Source organism: Anabas testudineus, chromosome 6 (assembly GCF_900324465.2).
Source record: "Anabas testudineus chromosome 6, fAnaTes1.2, whole genome shotgun sequence".
NCBI classification, from domain to species: Eukaryota; Metazoa; Chordata; class Actinopteri; order Anabantiformes; family Anabantidae; genus Anabas; species Anabas testudineus.
Genome location: NC_046615.1, coordinates 19,037,066 through 19,063,636, shown reverse-complemented (window position 1 = coordinate 19,063,636; position 26,571 = coordinate 19,037,066). Strand labels below are relative to the sequence as shown.

The following is a 26,571-nucleotide window of genomic DNA, read 5'->3' as shown; positions in this document are numbered from 1 at the left end:
ACATATATGATTTATTATCCGAAGAAATATGCAAGAGCTTATTTCATCTGTGCGTTTGGGTTATCTCCTAAGAGGTACACCACATCCAATAGTGTATTTAGGCCAAGTGTTGTATAATAATCCTTTGGCAGCCTATACATGTGAAACAGAGTTGAATAAGCTATCTCACCCTAGCCAATAGATAGAATATTGCTTTAGCAAAGATCACTTAATCAGGCTTTGCTGGCTGAAGGAGAGCGCTCAAAACTATTGATAGGTTTCCATGGAAGAAAAGCTGATTTCTTAGTGCAGCCAGAAGCATAGTGAGGAACAGATGCAGGCTCTAACACATTGCTCTTTACTTTTCTTAAGGATGATGATTTTTACTTCTTTAATTGTTAAAATATAAAACTATAAACTCTTATACAAGCTCTTCAACTATTAAATGTCTAAATACTTCACATTAGATTTTTTCAATAATGTGGACAAGAGTAGATGCAAATGTTGAAGCTTCAATGGGAACAACTAACTGAAAAATAAAATTTAAGATTTAAAATGTCAGACATGCATTGTTATGTCGCCTTATGCTGTTTGTGACTTTCATGCCTCAGAAGTAATGGAATAAACCACAAAAATTTAAATCTGAAATTGCAGCTTTGTGATTTGATCTGACTATATTAGTAAATTGTGATTAGATGGGTTTAAAACCAACAATAGAATCAGACTCATTTCACAGTTCTTTTACAGTAAAGATTTTATAGGTATTTTAATTCACTTTAGCCTCTATTACTTTTGCTTCCACTGCATGTATGCCTTTCATTGCTTTTTATATTTGTAATGCTCTTTTTTATGTTACTTCAATCTGTCCTTTTCCACAGTCAGTTATACTATTATAATATTATTTTTATATAGTTTTACTTTTATTGTAATATTTCCAAATATATTATAATATAGTTTGCCCAAAGCGAACGTTCTTTATAGATATATTATGAAAAAATGAACCAGCTTATGTAACATGCATATTCCTGTGTGATATTAAACAAGGATTCGTGGAATATCTTGATTTTAATTAGCTATTTGAGCAGTGCACCACTTATTATCCATGTTTTGATGTTAATGTGTTCAAGAGCTTGTTATAATTGTGAGAATGTGGACTGGTCAATTGGGATAAAGCTGATTTAAATAACAGATTTTCTTTTGTCTTTCAGCCTACATTAGATTCATTATTTGTGTTGAAATGGGGCTTATAGTAATTAGTAATAAACAAGTTTTTCATAGGAGGTTCAATCTCAGCCTCTGTTTATTTCTTGGAATAAATTTAGATGAATGTGTCCACAGTTGCACATTTATTGAATAGAAAACAACCAATGCACTGAGAAACGTTGTCCTAAGAGGTCTGCTCTGTGTGATAGATTGGGAAGGATAAATAAAAATAGAGTAATTTAGCACTGTTTAATGTATGCTCTGGTGTTGACAACCTGAGACTATGTACTGGTATGACTCGAATGGATTTGAACACATTGAATTTGTATACTAGTTGATCAACCCATTAAACAGCATTAGAGGCTACACACAGACAGATATTCCTTGCAGTAAATAACTGAAGTCTATAAGCCACAGGTATTTTAAAATGTTTGGCCATGCTATTGCAAAATCTTATTGCAGGCTCTTTCACTTTTTGAATATGGGGAATGTTTTCCTTCAGTCTGGTCATCAACAAATTGGCTTTCTGCATTGCCTGACTGGTTAGGATTGCTGTCTTGCTGAATTGTCTTAAAAAACTGCTCACGCTTTCACTAACAACTCCAATTGATACATTTCAAATGTGCCCAATATAGAGTAAAACTGCTTCTATTTTTACTCTTGTAAATATGTGCAACTCCATGCCATTTGTTAGACTGAGTGCAAGTGAACTCATTTGAAAGAATTGTGATTGTAATGTCCCACCTAACTGCTCTAGTTCATAGGATTTAGGGCTTTAAGGTTTTGATTCAGTGACAATATCAGTAACTTTCTCTCACCTAAGCTTGTCTGAAATAGCCAACAACAACACAGAACAGCAATTCTGAAATAAGCTCTCGTAATCCTCTTCTCTTGTGCCCCTCTGCTCTTTGAGTCCTACAGGTCCAGTTGAAGGGTAGGAGGAGGATCACTAGCTCAAAGAATAGATTGACTGCAAAGTGGACAAAGTTTGCCACCTAATGGAGACAGTGTAGCTCTGCGTAATTCAGTCTCACACAGCTGATTTTTCTGCTCTGTCTACCCCCATGTATGCTGCCTGGCCGAAGAAAAGTTGCACACTAATATTCCTTGAACCATTTTTTCCATGGCATTGGTTCAATAAGCTTATGCAATGTCATCACATGTATTTCCGTTCAGACATTAATTTCTTGCCAATATCTTGTATTGATAATGGGATCAGACCATTACATTAAGTCTTTTGCTGCACATCCCAAAGATTCTCAGTGGGGGTTACTGGACTCTGTGGTGACCAATCCCTTTGAGGAATTGATGTTGTAACCTCCTTGAACAACCTTTGCACAATTTTAGCTCAGAAATCCTGGCATTGGATTATGCTTGGGCAGGGAAAGAAAGTCCATTGATGAGAAAACCTTGTCATTGAGTACATTCAGATATTCAGCTGACATGAAACACAATAATCACTGAAGTAATTATCTAATGGAAGCCTCTTACCTTTTTGCCTAATGAAATGCAGTTTGTGAGTTTGCAGTGTACCTTCTTCTCTTCATTGCAGCTGTCTGTTTAATAAATTTTAATGTATAGTGGGGTCTGTACAATAACATGTACACGTGCTGCAATCCTGCATGTAATTAACATGCAAGATTGTGATATCAATGTTCTGACTTATGTGCAGTTTGTTAGGTGTAGCATTTGTGGCAAAAAAATAAAATAAAATTCATGATTTTAATAAAACTTTTGTTTTCTTTTTGTCTTTTTCAGGTCCAGTATCACCCACAATTGAGGCTTGAATAGTCTTCACCATTGGTATACTACAGTTAATTTCTGTAGCTCATAACTTCATGGAGGGGGTTCCTGTCCATTGACCCAGTAGACTGCCTTACTGGTGTAGCAGCCATGTCTGCCTGCAGCACCTTCACTGAGCACGTGTGGAAACCCGGCGAATGCAAGAACTGCTTTAAACCTAAGAGTCTGCACTGTTTAGCTCCAAGTGGTGGAGGTAGGCCTCCCCCTGAGCACAGATCTCCAACAACTCAGCAACCAAATCCAGCCCCTATTGGTGTCAGAGCCAACCCTAACCAGACCAACAACTCCCAGAGGGCTGGCAGTGGGTCTGCACACTCAGGACATTTCCGACCACCTGTGGCTAAGAAGCCTACCATTGCTGTTAAGCCAACTATGATGTTGCCCTGCTCCTCTGCAGGGCTAGATTCAGCTGGCAACCTACAACGACCACAAAATGTTTTAGAACAGGGCAAAACATCAGGCTTCACAGTAATGAACTACAATGGGCTAAACCGTAAGATACCTGGTGGGCCAAGTAACAATAATGAAGGAGAGGATGGCAGTGATGAGGTCGAAAATTATGGACAACTTAGCCCAAGAACACCTAGCGGAAATAACAACAGTGGGCTGACAGATGTCTTAAAGGAGATTGCTGGGTTAGGCCCCGCAATTTCTCCAACAGCTTTTTGTGGCTCCAAGGACTTATTTTGGGGCCGAATCAGTAGTTCATATCGACGATCCTTGGAAAGAGGACTTCCAGCCTCAAGTTGTCTGGCCATTGGAAGCAGCAGTTGTAGTGGTGGTGGCACAGCTCAAAAACGGGTATCCCTAAGTGACAGCACTGAGATCATCAGCACAGAGGGTGGTCGCTTTTGCTACCCAGAGTTTTCCAGTGAAGGTGAAGATGATGATGATGAGGAGGAGGAGGAGGAGGATGAAGAAGAGACTGACGGGGATGATGATGAACATGAGAGCTGGGATGAAAGTGATGAAGAGTTACTAGCCATGGAAATCCGTATGCGAGGCCAACCACGATTTGCACATTTTCGTGCTGCCACATTGTCCCCAGTGCCTTTTGCTGCTGGGAAAAAGTGGAATACTGTGCCACTTCGCAACCGCTCTCTACAGAGGATTTGTGCAGTGGACTATGATGATAGCTATGATGAGATTTTGAATGGATACCCCTCTGTGGACTCCACTGGAGCTCTTCTTCCCTATGGACCTCATGACATGCAAGGCAGTGGTTTTCTATCCAATTCAGAGTCGACCACTTCTCCAGAATCATCATCATCACTACCAGAGGATTCTCGAACAACTTCCAGCAGTGGGAGCAGTGCTCCATGTGCTCTTCGAAATGGCGTACATTCTCCTACATCTTTAAAGGCATCTGTCCCCTGTACCTCTCCAAGAAAGGAACCTGTCCATAGAGCATTAAGTCCACTTAAGTTGACGGAAACGCACAAAGCTGTCTTGGCCATTAGATTAGAAGAGCAGAATGGTCGAGAAGGTACATCAATGCCCCAGGCCCTTCCAGGTCAACCTGTCACCATCAGTTTTAGTCCCACTGAGGAGCAAGCTAAACCATACCGTGTAGTGAATTTGGAAAAATCCCTGATCTGTAAGCCTTACACTGTAGTTGATGTGTCAGCATCCATGACTAACAAAGACGAACAGATTCAAGAATCTGCTCCCAAACCTAACAACTTCTCAATGCCTTCTAGTCCATCATCGTTTTGTAGCACTCCTTTAGGTCAGCCCCTGTCTCCAACTTCCCCTATTTCTTCCTCTTCTCATGTAATGCCAACATCATCCACATCTGCTGCTTTGTCAAGTATCTCCAGAAAAAAAACAGGACACATACGATACCAAGAAGTGTGGACATCAAGCACAAGTCCTCGCCAAAAGATACCTAAAGTTGATTTTGGGATTGGGAGTAATCACTGTCCCTCTATTCCCACTCAGCACTGCAACCACAAGTCAGCTCCTACTTCTCCCACTGCTGGACTGTCTTCCTCTCGAACTGTACCTGTGAAATCCCCCAATTTATCTGAGATCAAGTTTAACAGTTTTAATAATGCCGGCATGCCTCCTTTCCCTATTATTATTCGAGATGAGCCAGCCTATGCCCGCAGCTCAAAGAATGCTGTAAAGGTACCTATTGTAATCAATCCAAGTGCATATGATAACCTAGCTGTGTATAAGAGCTTCTTGGGACCCAGTGGGGAACTCCCACAGCCAAAAGGTGTGGGTAGTAGGGTAGTCAGCCATACCTATGAAGAGATTGGCTCCTCTGAGAGTGTTCAGTCTTCCACAACAGAGAAAACTGCCTCAGGTAGAAGCACATCAGAAAGAGCTTCATTTGAAGAAACAAAGGTTCCACCTGAAGTAGTATCAAAAGCATCAAATCCGCAAACAAGAACCACTACACACTCTAGCACTGTAACTAGCACTGTTATGAGCTCCACAGTTGGAGCTCTCTCTCCTGCTACATTAACAAATTCCCCTGCCGTTCTTGCCATTATTGCAGATCTGCCTAAAACCAGCCCTACTGTTAACTCTGTTACACGCACTTGCAAGACAAGTGAAGACATTGCTTGCAGTAAAGATGATGATCCAGACTTAGCTTTGTCTTCTGGGCCAGTGGTAAGCCATAGGGAGGAGGCCAGTGCTGTGCTTTCACAGATTGTAGCCTCCATCCAGCCACCACAGTCTCCTCCAGAATCCCCCTCAGCACAAACCAAAACCTTTAGTTCTGAGGAACTGTATGCCCTACCACCTGATGCCATGAAGGAGAGCCTCACTCGACCAAAGTCTCTGTTTTCTTCAACTGATGGTTGTATTTCCAAGTCCAAGAAAGACACACCTTCAAAGCTTATGTCTAAATCACAGAGTGCCTCTGCTGCTGTTTCCATCTCCAGCCCTCAATCAGAGCCTAATGCCCCATTCCCCCCTCCTAGATCTACATCTTCTCCATACCATGCCTCTAACATCCTTCAGAGACATTTTGGAAACTGGACCAAGAGCTCGGCCTCCAGTTCTCCTGTGCGACCTAGTGAAGGTGAAACAAGCCCAGGTTCAGAGGGGAGACGTATCTCAGCAGAAAGTTCCAAACCCAAACGCTGGATCTCTTTTAAGAGCTTCTTTCGTCGACGGAAGGATGAGGATGAGCAGAGAGAGAAAGTGGAAAGAGAGAAGGAAAAGGGCAAGCTGGTTGGCCTTGATGGAACAGTAATTCACATTCTTCCACCTCCACCAGTACAACATCATCACTGGTTCACAGAGGCCAAACCAGAGGATCCCACCCAGAAGCCAACCATAATATTCACCTACAAACCAGATGGTGGCAGCACCCCTAGTGATGGAGAGCTACGAGTAGAGGAATGCAGAGAAACTGCCCTGCTGCCACCTGACAAGGGCAAGGAATCCACACCCTTGGGCCCAAGTCAGACCTCATACACAACCGGCTCTGATCTCATCAGCAAGGACTTCAGGTATTTAGTTTTATTTAGTCCTCTAACATTGGTATATTAAAATATTTTAAATCACCCAAAACTCAAAGCTTTGGTTTGTAACAGTTTGTACTTCATAGTAAGACTTTAATAAGTAACCTTATACCAAAATCATATGTTTTCAACCCATGGAAGGGATTTTGAGACAGTGAATAATAATACTTTGAAACAATTTAAGAAAAACATTGCTTTTCTACAAATAGTTTTTTACGTGTCTTTGTCTTCAATGTCTGCAGTTTGATTACTAATCTATTAAATTAGTTGTTCTGTCTTCATCACCTCCTGTTGTCATGGGACCCAGCATAAAATGAAAATGCTCTAACTTGCCAAGTACTCCTCCATAGTGCCAGGAGTGCTTCTCCACACATCGTACAGATTTCGCACCACAGATAGAAAAGTTTGATCTTAATTTGGCTTGTCTGCTCGCCCACTTGCCCAGCAGACTGCTTGCCTCAACAGTCTATGTGGTCTCTTCCCTTATGTCAATATTTTATGAAGAGAATACTCATCAATCAACAATTACTCGATTAACCACTTTGTTAGATTAGGTAGCTGAGAAAAAAGTTATAAGATAAGATGTGATTTGATTTTTCAAAATGAAACTAAGTACACATATCCTAGAGAGATATTATTAGTTCTTTATCATTATAAATTATTTGGTCTTTATCATTGTTTTAGCATAATATTTCCAATATTACTATTTGGTGACAGCAGGACAATATGAACTTCTAATCCAAGTGTATGATTTGATCTAAAATGTACAGTGTCAAATCTAGTCCCATTTCCAGGAAGTGATATGGTAATGAAACCTGAAAATAATCCTTCCTACATAGCACTTAGCATACTAGTACATTGACTTAGCATACTAATAGGTACAATGTTTTCAGTGTGTTCTACTAAAACTGTTCTCCTAATGCAGCAACATGGGTAGCCGGAGGTAGTTTAGTTCTATATAATACACCTTGAATCAAGTTCTCTGTACAACATTATCTTGCTGTCTCGTCCTGGGCTGCTTGTGGTCGTTTACTCAGCAGGTGTCACACCTTCTTACAGTTTAGCTCATACGCAGCTTGTTAAGCTCTAACATTTGCCCCCCCCCCCCCCCCCCCCCCCCCCCACACACACACACACACACACACACTGTTTCTTCTCCTCGTTTTTGTATTCAGACCCTTATATTTATACATACAATTTGTGATGTTTTCTAGGTGCTTAGTTTTACACCATGTCATTATCTTATTTCCCATTGCTTTTGCTTATGTTCAATGCCTTCCTTTCACGTTTTCCTCCTTTGAGCCCAAAGCACAGTGAACTCTTAAATATTTCACTCCTCCATCCTGTCAAGAGCTCGGCCCCATTCTGTCTTTTTTCTAGGATTCCCTGTTTTTCACTCCTTCTCAAACTGCAGTTCTAGTTGCTCCTTCCTTTCTTCCAAGAGCTCATGTCTCTGCTCTTACTTTATACAGTAAGTGTAACAAGTATGTGCTAGTTTTCTTATCGATATGGGATGCTGGGAAAAAGCTTTACTGAAGCAGTATATGTTAGGGTGTGCTGGAGGTATTAGAAAAATATATGATTGTTCAATGTACATGTTACTATAAATTTCAGTAACATTTATTGTCAATATTGTTGACAATAAATGTTTTGTCTCACTGTTTTCATCCAAATTATTTCCCTTATATTTTATACAAATAATAATTGTAATGTCACTATATTCCCTCAACAATACTTTCTTAAGCATTTACTGCAGTCAGTTTTGTACTATTGTATGAGAAACATTCACAAACAAGCAAACATAAATACCTTTGTGGAATCATACTTAAAGCTAACTGGATTAAACATGAAACACGTTCAAACAGGTCTCTTTGGCCAAATCTACCTTTTTTTGACACACCTTTCACAAAGGTTACCTTTTGACTAAGCTGTTCATAACATTCACAGTGAGCTTGTCAATGATTAGCTAATTTATTTACTTGCAGTGTTGGTAGTAGGTCACAGTATTGCTCCACTATCTATATAGTGATCGTCTGACATATTGGATCATGGTTTTGAGTTGACCTAACAAAATCAGAAGTATACAGAAAGAATGTGTTTCTGGAATGAACAAAGTAAAAACCTCACAGTCATTTGGTAAAATAAGCCAGTTAAGTCCAGCCCAGCTTTAAAGAGATGTACATTTACAAAATAGTTGGATAGTGTAGTGTTAAGATTGCTGCCCTCTGTGTGGGAGACCAGGGTTCAAATCCTGGCTGTGGCCTACCTCCAGTACAGGTCCCTAAAAAATACCTCCAGTATGCTTACCCTGCCTTTGCTTTGTACCTTCTATCTCACTTGTAAGTGGCTTTGGATAAAAGTGTCTGACAAATGATTAAAAGTAAAAAAAAAACTGGAGCTTTTTCTCTGAAAAAGACTTTGTTCAACCACAGCACTTTCTATAATTGCTGTAGTTATGAGTTAGGGGATTTGATTTAAAATAACAAAGTCCCCATCACCAATTTTTAATGCCTTTTTCTTGCACTAACCATTATTGCTGACAGTGTTTATGTCTCCTTATCGAACCAAAAATCTTTGATGCAAATGTATTTTAGGGTTAATAAAAGAACTTTTTAATTTTGCACACTGTAGGTTTTTTAAAAACCAGATTAGTCCCAAGTAAACAAACCAGAGGATCTGTGATTACATGTCATGAACTGGTCACACAGGTCAATCTACAGTCTTTGTGCTTTGACTGGCAGAAGAGGGGTTAATTCCACAGTTTTATTGGCCAACAGTAGGCGTGCTCTTCAGTGCTGGCAAACACACATTACCTTAGGCAGGTAAGAACATTCAAAGAGAGAGAGAGAGAGACACAAGGCACGAACAGGAAATTACTTTTTGGATCTTCACAACTGGCCAGCCTGTCATTACTTCTCTAGCTAGAATGTGAATTCATCTTTGCCTTGCATTCAAGGTTTTCGAATGGGAAGCTGTGTGAGTCAGTACAGTGGGTAAGAACTGAAACCCTTTATTTTCCTTTACTTCTGTAAATACCTGTGACCATTTGGAATCATGTGGACTTACACTAAGGTATTAAGATTACAGTGTATGATGTTTGGTTTGGATCAGTGATTGTACATTCTTTGCAGCAGAGAGCTGTGAAAAAGTGAAATACACGAAGGCAGCTTTGTGCTGTCTGAACAAGTCAGGTCCTGACAATGAAACGTGTAGCAGCAATAAAGGTATTTTTTTCTGCCAAGTGCCTCTTAAGGCGTGTATTGAGACTGAATGTTTTGTTCATACAGTATGCTGCAGATTGTGTTCTCTCCAAAATGTGATTTAGTGCTCTTTTATAGTAGGGTTAATGTTAGTTGTGTCCTTGTGTTGGGTAGAGCAAGTGCATTTAATTAATAATTGATCTATTTATGTAGACAGATCAGGGAAGAAGAGAAGAGGAAACAAATCAGGCCACCAGCTGATTTGGACACTTCTTCTGCATTTTTTTTTTATATCATACAGTGCTGTTTTTATGCTTTTTAGTTAGTGATTAAGCTCAATCTTTATGCCTCCACCATTTTACAGTTTATTTACTCTTTGTTTTCTAGTTGGCTTACAACACTGTTATGGTCCTTTTATATCAACTGTCTACTGCTGGCAGTCGCTAAAGTATTGCTCTGTGGCAACTTGGAGGCTATTGATTGACTCTCTTTAAAGGAGACACAGATAGCTTATGGCCAACATAGACAGAACATAAACTTGTCAGATTTGATGCTTACCTCAGACACAGCGCCCCAAGGTAAAAGACATGAGCGGCAGGATTGTTTTCTTTAAGTGCACACTTTTCTATCCCATCATAGTCAAAATATTAGAATAATGCTTGTGTAAACATATTTCTATCCAAAAATATAATGAAAATGTCAGAAAATAAATGTTTCCATCTCCATTGCCTAAATAGCTACAATATGTTAAAGATCTTGGTTTTGATGGTTTATGCTTTTAGGTTTTAGTCATTTATCTCTATGTTTAAAACACCTTGAATTGGTTAATTGATCACCATATCATAAGGTGAAAAAAATCTTTCATACAAATATATAGTAATCACTTGATGTCCTATCTGCATCACTTATTTTAGTGTCTAAAGCAACCATTTAAAATCTTATCAAGATAATCTAGGCAAACACAGTAGCTTTAGCACTTGATTTTACACTCTTTATGACTGGCTGTGAATAACTGGCAAGCTTGTTGGTGATTAAAAAAAAAAAAAAAAAACAGCTAATTTTACAAGTGCAAATGATGGTGTAGAAAAGTGCTACATGCCCCAAACTTTGTGTTGGACACAGATTTCTTTGAGCTTGTCTATGTCTTGAGGGACTTTTTTCTATGATTACATAAATCATTAGTCACATTAGGAGTGTATAAGCAACATTACAGTCAAAGGAAATGACACATCTGACTCAGAATAATACAAACATTACACCCAACAAGCCACACTCATCACAATGGGGTTGAGACATTTCACATCACCGGTCACATTGAAAATCTTATCAGGCATCAGGAGCCAGGTTGATTGAGAGTGGCAGGCTGGTCCTAGATGGCTCATGATGAGAGTGATGATGAAACACCACCGGATACATTTTATTATGTATTGCGTTACGAGAAGTAGTTACCCGGACTTTGCAGTAGGAGCTTTGCAGTATAAAATCCTGGTAATCTTACTCGGACATTTGAGGTCTCATGCAAATCAACTGGATGATGTCTAGATATGTTTAGGGTTGCAGTCCAGATATATCACACTGTCTATTTAAAGTATCTATGTACAGGCATATAAAAGTACTTGTACTTCATATTAATTATTTAATGAATACTTTATTGACCCCCTTGGGGAAATTTATTCAAGAAGCTGCTAGTACTGGGTTGTACATAAAAAATGTTCTGGCTTTATTGATATATTTTCATTTTTAAATTGTGGTAACATACAGTATGTGGCAAATCGTTTTTACAACTTGCATCTTTAGTATTAACAAGCTACAGTTTATGACAAGTGTCCTTGTAACATCCCCCAGGGATTTTACACTGTGATTTGGTCACTCTCTGCAATCTTACCTCTCTCAGTGGTAACACATCCTGAGTAACTGTAAGACATGACCCAGATTTCTAGTGCCCACAGCTCAATTGGACCACTGTCAGTACGTAACGAAGATGTAGCATCCTGTTGATCCTGTTGTAATAGGGAACATTATATATTCATCTGTTGTAAGTCATTTTGAAGGGCAACATTACAACAGAGACATAACATGCAGCAAATCATTTAGCAGACAGTGTTTCAAGATGCCATGCTCACGTAAATATCTTGTGGTGACAGTTTGTATTAGTGTTGCTGCTCACGAAACAGGATCACATTTTGTTTTGTTTTTTAATTCTTTATTCTGTCTTTCTAAGCATCATGGTTCATTCACTTTTTCTTCAGTACAACCAGAATGCTTCATTTCACTCCTGCAGCTTTGTTGAGCGTGTGATGGGATAAAAAAGAAAGCACACAAAGTAATCACATTTAGATCTGCAACCTTATTATCACACATTTCCCCAATCTGCTGTGGCAGATCTAGGTGAAATTTATCTCACCTCTTTAAATTCCTCAAATCATAGCCACCTACTGTCATCAAAGCTAATGATCGCACGCCGAGCTGTGTGATACATTCAAATGATGCAGACATTGATTTGAGACAGACAACTACTGACTAGATAAAAATGTTGTTGTATATTATGTGTTTTGTTCATATCTTATGATGTTAGATACGACTATCCATCACAGACAAAATGAACAATAACAGTTTGAAGCATTTATCAAAAGCTCCTCGTTTATCATCTATAAACACCACCATCTTTGCACTAAGGCACAATTATTTCCCTCATTCATGTCTTCTTTTGCAGGTATTTGTCTGCAGAATCAGATGTTATTATAAACAGAATAATGAATGAAATCAAAAGAGTGGGGATATGTTATCTGAAAGACGAAAGGAAATAAACCAATGGAGTGAGCATTTTACATTTCTATAACTAGCCATGCCTCTCTCTGTCATGTGCAGCCAGGTACCAGTCAGTGTCAGCAATGCCAGGGATCGAGAGCTCCCTGGTGCTACCTCTCTGCCTGCCAAAGTGAATCTAGGACTGGTGCTTGGGGAGGCTGAGGAGGCCCGTGCCAACCAGGTTCCCATACTAGCTTCAGCCAGCGAGGGCAGCGCCAGCCTGGGCGAGCCAGAGGATGATGGAAATCACTCCCATCATTCTCACTCCCCCGCCTCCAGCCACTGCAGTGCCACATACAGCAACCTGGGTAAGAATGACATATGCATGGTTGACAAAGGTTTCTAAAACATAAATATCATATCTTAACCCGATCCTTACAATAGTACTTCCTCACAGCTGTGTTGGTATGTGTGGATAGTAAGCCTGACAGCTTTTATTGTCCAAATGAATGCATTCCTTCTATATCTGACGAAGTTATGACAATTAAATTTAATTATATTTTGCAATGTTTAACTTTCGTTTATTTTCTTCCTCAAAAACACAGTTTACTATAATTTACAGGGAAGATCTCTGGCAAACACAATATGTTTCTCATAAGTTGCTGATTTTGCACCACAGTTCGTTTTTTAAGCACAGGTTATATTTTTTAAATATGAAAAGTCATCCTCTGTCTTTGAAAGTTCACTTTGCTCCTACTCTAAGTAGTTCAATTTACTTTTCTTCAGCATTCTCTGAAGCACACCCAACACACCTCCACATGTGACAAGTTCTAATTTATTTCCTGCTAAAACAGCTGGAGCCCAGAATCTTAACACATCCTGTCACCCACAGCCTGTAACTTGGAATTTAATAGATCTGATTCTATCTCTGGTGGACTGGGACCAGTGTCTTCATGGCCATTTGTTTTAGCATATTTATTGAACATAACGAGATGAAACATGTAGATTAGCCTCCTGCCATTGTGTAAATCTTCTTTGTGTTATTTGTGTTTGCTTTGAGGTTGGCTTTGTGCTGGTGAAAGATAATGTTAAGACAATTCTCCAGAGGCACAAACATCTTTATGAATCATTTGCAGGTGTCTGTGATTCTTCAAGAAAACCTCTGTTCGATTCTGTTGTTTTACATGGACAGTGCCTGAAACAACATAATGGTTTCAAAGACCCTAGTTTTATTTTTGAAAGCAAGAAATTCAAACAGCAACAGTGATTTGGAGGAAGAAATATATAATTGAGATACTGAAAAATACAATACAAAAAATATTCATACTGAATTTCTGAAGATATTACAGTACCACATAACAATTTCAGATATAGCCATAGGAAAAAATAAGAAATTAAAATGTATGAAATGGCAAAATAACTAGTTTGTAATAGTACTGTAGACTTGAACAATACATTACAAGTTCCTGGTTTTGACATGTCATCATCAGACTTGACAGCAGCTTAGTACAACAGGTTCAGCGGTGGTGGAATGATGTGAGCACATTAAGCAACGAGAGGAGGAAGAGGCGCAAGTAGGCATAGCTGTCAAACATAGCCAGGCACTTTTAACATGAAGCTTTCTCTGTGTGGGAAAGGATCTCACTGTGATCAAGTGGTGTATGAGAGAAAAGAAATAGAAACACAAAAGTGACAGGGTGAAGAGTGTGGGATTGTGGAGCAGATACACTGCTGAGGTGCTTCACTTTGTACATTTACATGTGGTTGTGTGGTATTTAAAAGCTGTGTGGGTCTTCTTATTAGAGGATTTATGAGAGGCAAAGAGTTTGAGAGTTGTTGTTGCACTAATTAGGTTTTTACAAGGGTATGTGCGTGATCTGGGTATGCTGTATTTGTGTGTTTTTTTATTGTTGTGATGCTCAGAATGCACACCAGCTACGTGGTTGGATATATTGTGAATATGCTAAGAGCTCCCTGGATGACGCATGATGAGCTGCCTGCAGCTCTTCTACATGCTGCTAATGAGAAACAAGACAGTAGTTGGTGTTTGTGTGTTTGCCTGCTTGCAGACATTGTACAGTATGTCAGTTTTGTTTGTGAGGGTGTGTGTGGCCTTCAAGATTATAACACTCAGCCTCTGAGTGTGACGCCTATTTTAAGTTTCCACATCAATCTCATTTTTTCTGCTTGTCAAGATTTCAGCATTGATTTGCCTTCCCTCTCTCTCCCTCTCTCTCTCTCTCCCTCTCTCTCTCTCTCTCTCTCTCTCTCTCTCCCTCTCTCTCTCTCTCTCTCTCTCTCTCTCTCTCTCTCTCTCTCTCTCTCTCTCTCTCCCCTCCTCTTCCTCTCTCTCTCTCCCTCTCTCTGCAGTTCACTTTTGGCTGCAGTAATAGTCTGTTCACACATTTTAGTGGAGATTCACGTTCAAATTTGAAGTCTCTCTCTCTCTCACACTATACTATATATACACTATACGCACACTTTGTGTTTTAATCAGCGCATCAGGCAATAGGAGGCAGATCTCTCACTGGCTCACTCAGTGAGAATTCTCCAGTATTGGTGGGAGTGTTGAGCCTGCCTGTTGGCACCAGTGGCTCCATACAGACTCTCAGGGATGGAAGCAGAGAAAAGCATTTCTCTCTGCCTCTCTGCACCACTGCTGCACCGCGTTTGCTTAACTTAAAGGCAATTGTGGAATTGAGGTAGGCTTGTTTTTCCTTCTTGACTTTCAGTATTTGTTTCTTCCATTACTTGGCAATTTGTCACTCTCCCATAAGGTGTCTTCTGCTCATCCCCTCACCTCTTTATGTTCCCCTGTCTCTGTCACTTCTAGCACTTCCAGCCACCCACTCCACTGCTCTTGTTTCATTCCTCCCCTATTATTCTACCCACCTCCTTCTTTTTATCCTCTTGTCAGAGTTAGTTTTATTGCAGCACAATTGCCGAACAGTAATCGCTCTACTATAGCAACAAGTTCCTTGTTTTGCCTGCAAACATTACCAGTCTGTTTAGCTGAACTGCAAATGTAATGTCTTATTGTTGGATTACTGTCTAATATATTTAATACATAAAGGTTATTTCATTTTTTTATTATTTCACACAGTATAGGAAGTCAGTTTCCCTCCTAATTAGACTCTAAGATGCTTTATCTATGAAAATGGACATGTTTCTAACAGATAAGATAGCATACGGTGGCAAGAAAAAGTATGTGAACCCTTTGGAATTTCATGGCTTGTCTATAAACACCACCAAACATGATGTCTCATGTTTGTGGCTCTCTTCAAGTCGTTCCATAGCATCTTTTTTGGGTTGAGGTCTGGGCTCTGACTTGGCCACTCCAAAAGGTGGATTGTGTTTTTCTAAAGTCATTCCGTGGCGTGTTCTGGATAATTATCCGGTAGCATCACCCAACTTCTACAGAGTTTCAGCTGTATGTACAGTATGTACAGACATTATCAAATTATTCTGAAGACATTTTCTGATACACTTGGGAATTCATCTTCACCCCAGTCACTGCTAGCTGGCCAGGCCCTGAGGCAGCAAAGCAGGCGTAAATAATTCAATCTCTGTTTCATCAGTCCACAAAAGATTTTGCCAATACTTCTTCTATTTTTAGTTAGCAGCATAGATACCCTGCTTGTTCAATGTTTTACCTACTGTAGAATCATAAACATAGATATTAGCCAGTTCTAACAATGCCTTTAAATCTTTGGCTGTCACTAGGGTTGCTTCTTTACTTCATTGATGAGTGTTTGTTGTGCTTTTGGAGTCATTTCGACTGATTGCCCACTTCTGAGTAGAGTAGCCACAGTCCCAAAGTTTCTTAATTTGTAGATTGTTTGTCTAACTGTAGACTTGTGAATAGACTTTGACATCACTTTCTAACCCCTTCCAGCTCTATGTAAATCAACAATTCTTGATCGTAGGTCCTCTGAAAGCTCCTCTTGGATCATCTGTGTTCTTTACAATGTTTGGACATTTTTTGGACAAAACAGTTATTCAGGTAATTTAAAAGAAATATGTAAATGAAACAATGGAATGCAATAAATGGTTGCAGCTCTAATTTATAATAGGCAATATATTCATTATCATTCATAGGATGTTTGTATTCTCTGTATGCTAGTCCTTACATCATCAGATTTATTTATTGTCTGTCTACTTGGTAACTCGGTTTTAAGTGAAGTGACATTCACAAACTGAGTTAGTCTTATGTAATTAAGTTAAGTCACAGCCACATTGCTGCAATAGAAGATCTCTGACTGGATGGGGGAGACGCTTGTTTTCTTGGATGGATTACTGCAGATTGGTGGAGAAGCACATTAAATATGTTCCTTCTGCAGAGGATTAACAACACTCATTTACTTCAGCCTCTTTCTTAAGGCCTCTTTCTTAAGATGATGGCAGCATGATGCATGGTGATGACACGTGAGGAGCTGTACTGTTCAATCAGTAACTTTTGTGCTATGCAAAGAGAAACTGCCCTTTACCTTAGAGACTGAACAGTGAATTTTAGAGGATTTGACTTTGAAAGACATCATATTATAACACTGTGAAGCCTCTCATTGTCATTGTTTGAGAAATTGGGGTGTTCCCTGGTGAGTTTAAAGCTGCACAGTAGGGTTGTCTGTGACCTTGTGTAACCACTCAGTCAAAGCTATGAGGCTGCTTCAATCCTGTCTTGCAAGCGGCATGACTTCTTTGTTCTTTCCATCTTATCAGACACTTGTCTTTGACCCAACAGCCTCTGCAATCTTCAACTCCAGAGACAATCGTGGGAATCCAATCAATCCCTTAACCCTCCAATTCCTTTCCACCACCAACCCAGAAAATAAGGTCACTTTCAGCCACTGATAAATGTGGTCTTCATGTTGCCTCTTTAAGCCTCATTGCAGAACAAGACTGCAGATTGAGTCAGGCAGCTGGATGGTTGGAGGGATGACTTGTGCCCAGCTGTCCTGCTCCCTGGCTTCAATTCTCCTCAGGGCAACCAGTTCTCTCACGTGCTGCAGCACACATCCTCATGTCAGCCTCTCATCTTCAAGCCAGTGGGTGACTGACTGAACACCATGTGGTTGAAACAAGTTGCTCTGGAGAAGCTGATGATGAAAGAGAATTGAGTGACTTGAGTGTGTCAGGTGTCAGTTTTAACCTTTACAGCTGTTTTTTTATTCTTTTTTGACTTCTGTTCTATTTTTCTATATCTAGTTTCCAGATATTTAAGGATTTTTTAATAAATGATGTACTTTTATGTACTGTCAATTAATGAATCAAACCTACGAAGTAACATTTTAAAGTGGCTAAGATGAATTGAATGACTTTGGATTATTTCACTTATTTGGTATAAATTAATCATAGACTGCTACTGATGGTAGATGTATTCATAAGATCTACGTAAGTAAAACATTTAAGAACAAGTGTTGCAAGTTGTGCTTCAGAGTACATCCTTTCCACCAATGCATATTATAGCTGTTCCCGTATATAACTATATACAGAATTATATAGAAAACCCCACAACCCCACTTGAAGTATAACATATTTCTCTCCAGCCAGTTTTATGTGCTGCCCTGTATCAGGTTGATTTTGTTTTTGATCCTTATTGTCCCAGTAAAGAGGTTTTATCTTCCCTCCCCTCCAGGTCAATCCAGAGCCAACATGATCCCACTGAAACAACCACGGAACATCAAAGCCTCCAACGACACTTTGGCCTCCATCGACCTGGACAGCTTTTCTGACCATCCAGCGCCTAAGGCCACACCACCACCATTACCTAAGAAAGCTGTACCACGCTCCAGTACTGAGCCCACCTTCGGAGGCAAAGAACCAATCCAGGGACCCCTGAGACCTCGAGCTGAGGCTAAACCTGGGGGCACCAACCTGAGTGTGGCCAACCCTCTATACGACTTGGACTCCACCTGGGAGACAGCTAGTCAGAGCTCCTCTCTCAGCTCTGAACCCCATCGAGCCCATGACCATGAGAGTGGTGACTCCCTGGAGAGGCCATCAGCTGTGACGGCCACTAGCAAGGGCCGCCCAACTAACAGCACATCCTCCCTGATTCCCCAAACTGCACCTTCTGCACCTGGTACCACCACAGGCAGGGACAGGAGGGCCTACCCAAGTACTGAGTCTCTGGCTGGAAGGGGTCGGAGTGCTGCTGCTGCTGCTGGAGGAGGGTGCACCAAACCCCAGAGAGCTGCCCTTTACCGGGGTTTGGACAGCTGGGATGAGGTTGTGGGGAGGATCCGGGGGCTTCACACAGACACGCTGCGGAAGCTGGCTGCAAAGTGTGAAGACCGTTTCATGGCTGGCCAGAAGGATCATTTGAGATTCGGCACAGACAGCTGGTCCCATTTCAGGCTGACCACTGGGAAACCCTGCTGTGAGGCAGGAGATGCTGTTTACTACACCGCCTCTTATGCCAAGGACCCACTTGTCAACTATGCCATAAAGGTGAGATGTCTGGTTTGGTTTACAGTACGGTTTGTCTTGACAAATTACAATATTCAGATTGATCACTTCCAATTTGTGCTGTCTGCCTTTTACCATAAGGAGAATATTAAAGTTGCAAAGTGCTGCTTCCAGGCCTATTAGTAGCTTATTTTCACCATTAGTTTGTAATTTGAGGTCTTTGCTTTGCACTCTGCATGCATCAAAAAGAATTTTGCATATTTTTTCCATCAGGTGGTTGGTGTCCTTGCAATAGATTTATAAAGTCCTTGTATTATTTCTTTGCATTGTGGAATTTCCTCCCACTCTCTCAGCTGAGGTGAAAGAACATGTCTGTGCTGAAAAACTGGCACTTAAACTTTGAGCCTTTAGGGCACAACCTTGTGTAATAAAGCTTGTTTATGAATGTTTTTTTTCCCCGTATTTAATCATGTGAGGGTAGCTTTTTTTGTTTGTGTGTATACGTTATGCACAAAGAGAAGACAGAGTGAGGGAAGACAGAGAGGTTGTGGTCGGGGACCCAGGCGGAAAATCTCTGAAGCTAAATACAAAGTAGATATGGATGAAGGTTACATTATTCACAGGATATGAAATTCTCTGTGCCTCACCATACTTCAAAGCTTTGCCTTCACATTAGCAGCAGGCTCAAGAGAAACTCTTTTTTTTTTTTTTTTTTATGATGTTCATCCATAAATAAGGCAACGAGGAGGAGCAAAAGCAGCAGAACACAAACAGGGCCCTACTCCCCAATTAAACTTTCTTCAACTCTCCATTTTAATGTGGCCCAGTTGTGCTTCCGCCTCCATGTAGCTGATCATTCTGCAAATGAGATTTCACATACTGTGATATTTTTAATGCAGTGCTAATTATTCATAATCTACCTTTAACATGTCTTTTTGTGAATCCCCAACTCTCGGAGGAATCCAGCAAGCAAATGTTTGAGGCTTTAAGAAGATCCCTGACATATCGGCGTTAAGGAAGTGACAAAAAACAATAAATGCAATTGATTGTGTGTTAACCACCCAGCCAAACTGTTATGAAATAGTCTACAAATATGTCCTCAAAGAATGGCCTGCTGGAGTCTCCAAGCCCACAGCACTCCTACTGCACATTCCTCAGGAGTTACGTGGTGTTTGAAATCCATTTACTGGTGCAGTGTTGCTCATTCCACATCACAGTCCAATAAAATGTACATGAATTATGCCAAACACCACCAAGGTTAATAGATGTAATAAAGAGAAATAATTTATGTAGAAACAGTCATTAAGAAAACACAGACTGTTTTATTGCAGCTTCTTTTATGTTTCTCAAAGACAGAGGTAAAAACAACAACATATTTTGAAAGTGCTGATAAGGAGCAGGTAAATATTTTAATATTATTTGTCAATGACATCTCTACATCACTTTCAAACACTGTCAGCATTCAGCATTTAGGGGATTTTCAAACATATATATACATATATAAAAGAAATACGTGGTATTTGAAATGCATTCACTGGTGCAGAATTTAAAGTCACATCCACAGATATTATAAAACAGATTAGTCTCTGTAATCTAATTACTTTATTTAAAAACAACTATCAATTGTTTAATCTAAATATCCTAATAATAACACATTGGGACTTGTTTCCCCTTGTTGTTTGTTTGTTTGCCGTCTGTGGAGACAGATACTGTCCTTGACTCGGCTTCTCCCCTCTGTGCTGTGATCAAAGTGTAGAAAGACAAAGAGCTGCAGAGGCTGTCACTGTGGTTTAGGACACGGAGACACACTCTCACTGCTGCCGATGACAGCCTGAAGTCTGCTTCCCTCTGTACTATATCCCATTAACAGCCTGAGCTGCAATTTTATAAAGAAACTGAGACAAGCAAAGAGTTGTCAAAGAAATAAAAATTTATTCTTGTGATGTTGCTGTTTGCATTAAATTGCACTTAAGGGGCAATTTCTGTTTCTGCTGGAGTCTCAATTAACATGAGTGTCTTAATACAACTGAGAGAAAATACACGTTTTTCTGCCGCGGTTTCTGAATCGTACGTAAACACTCTTTTTAAGGCTAAACTGGTTTCTGGAGATGGTGGGCTCTGCAGTGATCAGCTAAGATAATTTAGCAGAAAGGTGGTGTAAGTGGGATTGACTCATTGTTGTGTTTTAAAAAAGGTTTTGGACAACAGTGGAGATCTTTGGCACAGAGGAATAAGCTCTATGTTCACAAACAGCAAGTTGTATGGTGCTGAACAGAAGCCGTCTTCTACCCGGCGGTGTTAGAAAGTGTCATACTTTATAGGATTACTGCTTGCTGTGGGAACCTATCAGTCCAGCTGAAATCACTTTGGCCAGTTGATTAAATCCACCATGAAAATCACTGGTGTCACAAACTATCCTTTCCGCCAGCTCATGTGTGAGCAGACTTTGACTAAGCAAGCAAGACAAATAGCATCCGACCCAATTCACAGTGAGTTTCAGCAAATTTTACCCTCTGGCAGGAGGTACAAGGTTCCTTCATACAGGCTGAATCACTACACATACTCATTTTATTCCAGCTGGTATCAGGACACAATTTGATGTAAGATGCTACTGGTCACGGGTGCTTCAGAGACCAGACTTGCATGTTAAAGCAATATTTAACAACTCAAAAGCAAACCACACATTAATGTTAACGCTCTTTTCCTTGTCTTTATTTCTCTAGATCTGTCGGAGCAAAGTGAAGGAGACCCAGCAGCAGTTTTTTCACAGCCTTGCAGTGAGACAGAGTCTGCCGGTGCACTTCAACATTCAGCAGGACTGCGGACACTTCCTGGCTGATGTCCCCGCCCGCCTGCTGCCCTGGGAAGAGGAAGAAGAAGATGAGGAGGAGGACGAGGATGAGGAGAACAATGCCAACAGGCTGAAGGAGAAGAAGAAAGAGAATAAGACTGAAAACAAAAAGACAGACTCAAATGGTAAATTAGATGAAACCCCAGCAGCGGTTCACATGAACGCTGCCGGCTGCTTGACAAGCAGAGTGGTGGTCATCACACGCGAGGTGCCCTTCCAGACAGTGGCGGACTTTGTTCGTGAAGGTGTGGCGAGACATGCTCATAACCCCGAGCTGTACGAGCGGCAGGTCTGTCTCCTGCTGCTGCAGCTGTGCTCTGGCCTGGAGCACATGAAACCTTATCACGTGACCCACTGTGACCTGCGACTGGAAAACCTGTTGCTGGTCAACTGCCAGCCTGGAAACCCCTGGAACCTGGACTTACTCGAGCCCAACAACAACAGCAACAGCAGCAGCTCTGGTGCAACCTCTGCTAGTGCTGCTGCGGTTACGGCTGCCAACGCCACGTGCCCCGCCCGCCTCATCATCAGTAACTTCTCTCAAGCAAAGCAGAAGAGCACTCTCATGGCAGCCGACCCCAGTACTCTGCGCGACCACTCGCGACTGGCACCTGAAATCGTCACAGCCACTCAGTACCGCAAGTGTGACGAGTTTCAAACTGGAATTCTCATCTACGAGATGCTGCACCGACCGAACCCCTTTGAGGAATCGCCAGAGCTGAAGGAGAAGGAGTACACCTGGGCCGATCTACCACAGCTGCCCGTCAAATCGCTGTATTCTCAGGGCCTACAGCAGCTCGCCAGGTTACTGCTCACCGTCAACCCCTCAGAAAGAATTCGGATGTCTGAGGCCCGGGCCTGTCTGCAGTGCCTCCTCTGGGGCCCTCGGGAGGACTTGTTCCAGGCGCTGGGCTGCAACAGCACAGGCCCCATGTCAGGGGCCACCTCCAGCCAGCGAGAGGCCACCCTCCAGAACTGGCTGGACTTGAAGCGGACACTGATGATGATCAAGTTTGCGGAGCGATCATTGGACACGGCTTGTGGTGTGAGCCTGGAGGACTGGTTGTGCTGCCAGTATCTGGCTTTTGCCAGCACAGACTCCCTGAGCCGGGTGGTGCACATCCTGCAGCAGCCGCAACCAAATCCTCAGTCCCAGAACCAGAGCCAGCCGGTGCACCCAGCACAGAACCAAACCCAAACACATCCAGCACACGCCTTCCACCTGACTCAGTCACAGCCACTCTGAGTTCATCTTCCCAGCTGTTACTATGGCAACAGGTTCAACTTTCCCCCGTGTGGTCCCAGTGCTGATGCTGAAGTGTGATGTAAGCTAATAGTCGGCTTTGTTGTTCCAGCTGCCACAGTGCGCACCTAAAACTAATCAGCTGGTTCTGCAGCGTGTGTGTTTCCTTCGTGGACAAATCAATCCACAGTGTGAGAGCCTGTGGTCCAATCAAGCAGCTAGGCCTCATCCCCAAGACTAGTCATAGCACTCACATTAAATGAGCACGATTGTCACAAGTTCTGCAGTAAGTGGCTGTCGGACATTGTTCTCAAATTTAGCCTGTGACAATCATGGGAAACACGGTGAGCTGAATTCATCCTGGTTCTTGGGAGTGAATTACCGGACGGATGCCTGGTTCAGCAGTTTCTTTAGCTTTTCACTCCACATGTGTATTTTAAAGGGGATTTGTCAAGAGATTAAACAAACGTTTGAGGGATTTTTAGATTTTTTTATTTTTTTTTAAGCCAAGTTCTGCAGAGATATATCCTAGAAATGATTTGTATGAAAGCTGTCTCCAGGGTTTATTTAAGTCACTGTCAAATGGAATAAATTTGAGATTTTAAAGTTGTACACATTAATATCTTACAGAGAAGCTTCTAGACATCTAAAGTTGTGCCACATTTAGATTTCTAGAGGAAGCTTGAGATTAATTTATGTCCCAGTCCTGTACTGTTATATTTTAAGCAGCAAATCACTTTTCTAAAGACAAAGAAGAGGTAGACTATTTGAAAGGAAGAGAACAAGGAGAAAAGAGTGAAGATCAACACAAACTTCCTGTTGGATTGGTTTTTATTTTTAATCGAGACTGAAGCAGAAGTGAAAAGATGCAGTTCTGATCCTCATTTTGTGGATTACTCAACTCTGACCTAGTGCTGGATTTAACAGCCATTATATCTAAAGCTCTCTGTGCTTCTTAACAGGGTTTTCTGTGAGGTGGCTGATGAACACTGAGCGGTTCTTAGCTTTGCAGTTTTCAGAGCCCAGTTAACAAGTTTTAGATACTTTGAAGTTGAAATGGGACGCAGCTGCCCTGGCTTTTGGTTTGGGTTCTAGTTCGAGGATGTGCAATTACAATCTTTGTTTAGTTAGATACCAGTGCATGAACATTTGTCGTTACACAGCTTTTTACTAACTCTCTCTTCCATTAGTTATGTGGCACATAAACTGATTCATCTCAGTTAAATTCTGCAACTTTAGAAACAAAGTGAAGTTTAGCATAAAGAACTTCTTTCAGTGGATAAGAGCCTGGGTTGTTTGGCGGCCTGCTAGATGTTCTTCTCTGTTCTTTTCGAATGCTTATGGATGACATTTGCACAGTCATTGTGAACGTTGGTGCTCCTCAGCGGAGACTTGATGGTGGTGCAGGAGAGACCGAGAGAAGTTCCTGTAAATTTGAGGAACTGGATTTGTTTTGTTTTTGCGGCGTGTGGAATGTACGTTTTGCCTGGACTGAAACAGACATTTGGACCTGGTCTTGCTCCTGAACACACTCATCTTCCAACTGAACCACTTTGTTTTAACAGAAAAACTTTATATGATCAAAAAATAGCCTTGAAGAGAAGCTACTCAACCACAGAGACTTCCATTCCTCCGTCCTCTTGTAGCTGTCGAACAGCAGATCCTGCGTTGATGCTCCCTGTTTGTCATTCACCAGATTCTGGTTTAATTAAATGAGCTCCGTGTTATTGATCAGTACCTTCAAGTCTGGAGTCAGTGGAATCAACATGGACACAAGCATCAGCTTCTACATTTGAACATGTTTTATGCACATGGGTTTATTGTGGTCAGAACTGTTCTTGGTGTACTTTTGGACCTGCTCTCACTCACATATGCAGAACTTTCCCTCGACATCCATCCACGTGGACGCTGTTTTTAAACTGACACTGCAAAAAAACCTTTGCATGAACAAGTTTCCTTCATCTGGTCTTATGAAAAGTTTTTTTCTTTGTTATCCACAAACTGCAGCAGATCAGTTTGTCACTGGGGAGAAAATGTTCTTCTGGGATCAGGATCCTACTGCAGATGTACAGTACAAGACTTTATGGTCCATGGAGTGAAAATGAGATAAAGCAGGTGCGAGTTTGTTGCTGCGAAAAGGTTTTGTGTGCTAAGGAATGTGTGTGGACAGCACTGGTGGCTGTCCTTGTATCTAGAGAATTAAGCCTTTATATAGTATATGTATAGTATAAATATATATTACCATTATGTATTTTAATCCACACACTATTTTGTTGAGTATGGAGCACCTCAATGTCTGTCTTTAGAGAGGCGGATGTCATTTATTCATTTTTAAAGCTTTACTTGACTTTCTTCGCCCTCGCTTGTTTAGGGGAAGAAAACGATGAGTAGTTATCACTGTCCTACACAAAAGTAGAAATGGGAAAAGATCTTTTTCTTCAACTACGTTGAAATACAGAACAGTGTACAGTATTTTTACCCGTCTTGTAAAGAACGACCTGCTTAGGAGATTAACCACTTTGAGAAGTGGCTGAAGGATGAACGAACCATTAAAACTCAACATTCATCAACCGCCTGCAGTGGATATGGCTTTTTTCTCTCTTTGCTGTGGTTTCTCTTTGCATTGTTAATTGCCACTGAACAGAAAATAACCGAAGCCCTCTGAGGCTTTCTGTTAATATGTGTACAGTCTGTACCGTGGCCTGTTGCCAACTATTGTTGATCAAGTTAACCAGCAGTAACAGAACAATAAATATATGTTTTTATATATATAGATGTTGTTGCATTGTGTTCTTACTGCTGTGATATGTCTATGAACCCTGCACTAGAGAGCAACCAGAAACTGAACACATTGACCAAGATTAAGTACTATTTACTTCACTTCCTTTTTTTATTAACTAGTTTATGCGGTGAAACTTAACCGCACATGATTTCTGTAAAATAAGAACCACCTTCGGCTGATAATGAACCTGTTAAATAATTTACAGTGACTGTACTAAAACGGGAAGCATGAATCATTTCAGTGGTTTCTAACATCAACCAGATCTCCTCATTGGTTTAAAACCTGCAATCAGACTGTTTAAAAGAGATTAAGAGAACTCCTGTTCATCCTGTGTCTTTGCAAATATCGCATAGTTTTTTAAAGAAAGAAAAAGAAAATCCCCACGCTGTTCTTATCCCGTTGACTTATTTATTGATTAATAAAATCTTAAACCTCTCTACATGCTTTCCAGAAAGTCAGATTTAAGATTTAAAGACTTGCCTTGTGATGCTGTTGTAATGCCCAGCAGCAACCCCAAAGCACACATTTCTTTTTCCCAGCTCAGTATTGATCTGCTGTGAAACTCTGGGATTTATAAAGAGAAGAAAATGTATGACTTGTGCATTTTCTTATTTATCATGCACGCTTTAAAAGACAACACTGGCTTCATTAAATCACTTTAATGTTCTTTCACCTCCATGTAAAGTCATGTTAAAGTCAGGTCAAGTGGCTAAAAATTACTCTTTGGGCCCACGTTACGCTATTTATTAACATATGCATGAGTCACTCACTGCTCCGTGGGTGTTTTGAACAATGCTTTTGTCAGAAAGGAAGTTTTTTTTTCTGCAGCCACGTCACTACAAAGGCTCCACCACCAGATGGAGACATTAAAT

At 40.8% G+C, this 26,571-nt stretch overlaps 1 protein-coding gene across 4 annotated transcripts in view; it reads left to right on the top strand.

Annotated features, from left to right (window-relative positions):
- Nucleotides 1-25,487, top strand: part of peak1 (pseudopodium-enriched atypical kinase 1) — an 81,058-nt gene extending 55,571 nt beyond the window's left edge. For all 4 annotated transcript variants that reach the window (XM_026366039.1, XM_026366038.1, XM_026366036.1 and 1 more), the window contains 4 exons: nucleotides 2,941-6,455; nucleotides 12,536-12,783; nucleotides 18,051-18,865; nucleotides 21,547-25,487. In XM_026366039.1, coding sequence (XP_026221824.1) covers nucleotides 3,076-6,455; nucleotides 12,536-12,783; nucleotides 18,051-18,865; nucleotides 21,547-22,920 — 5,817 coding nt within the window. In that variant the 5' untranslated portion in view covers nucleotides 2,941-3,075 and the 3' untranslated portion in view covers nucleotides 22,921-25,487. The remainder of the gene's footprint in view (nucleotides 1-2,940; nucleotides 6,456-12,535; nucleotides 12,784-18,050; nucleotides 18,866-21,546) is intronic.
- Nucleotides 25,488-26,571: the final 1,084 nt, after the last annotated feature.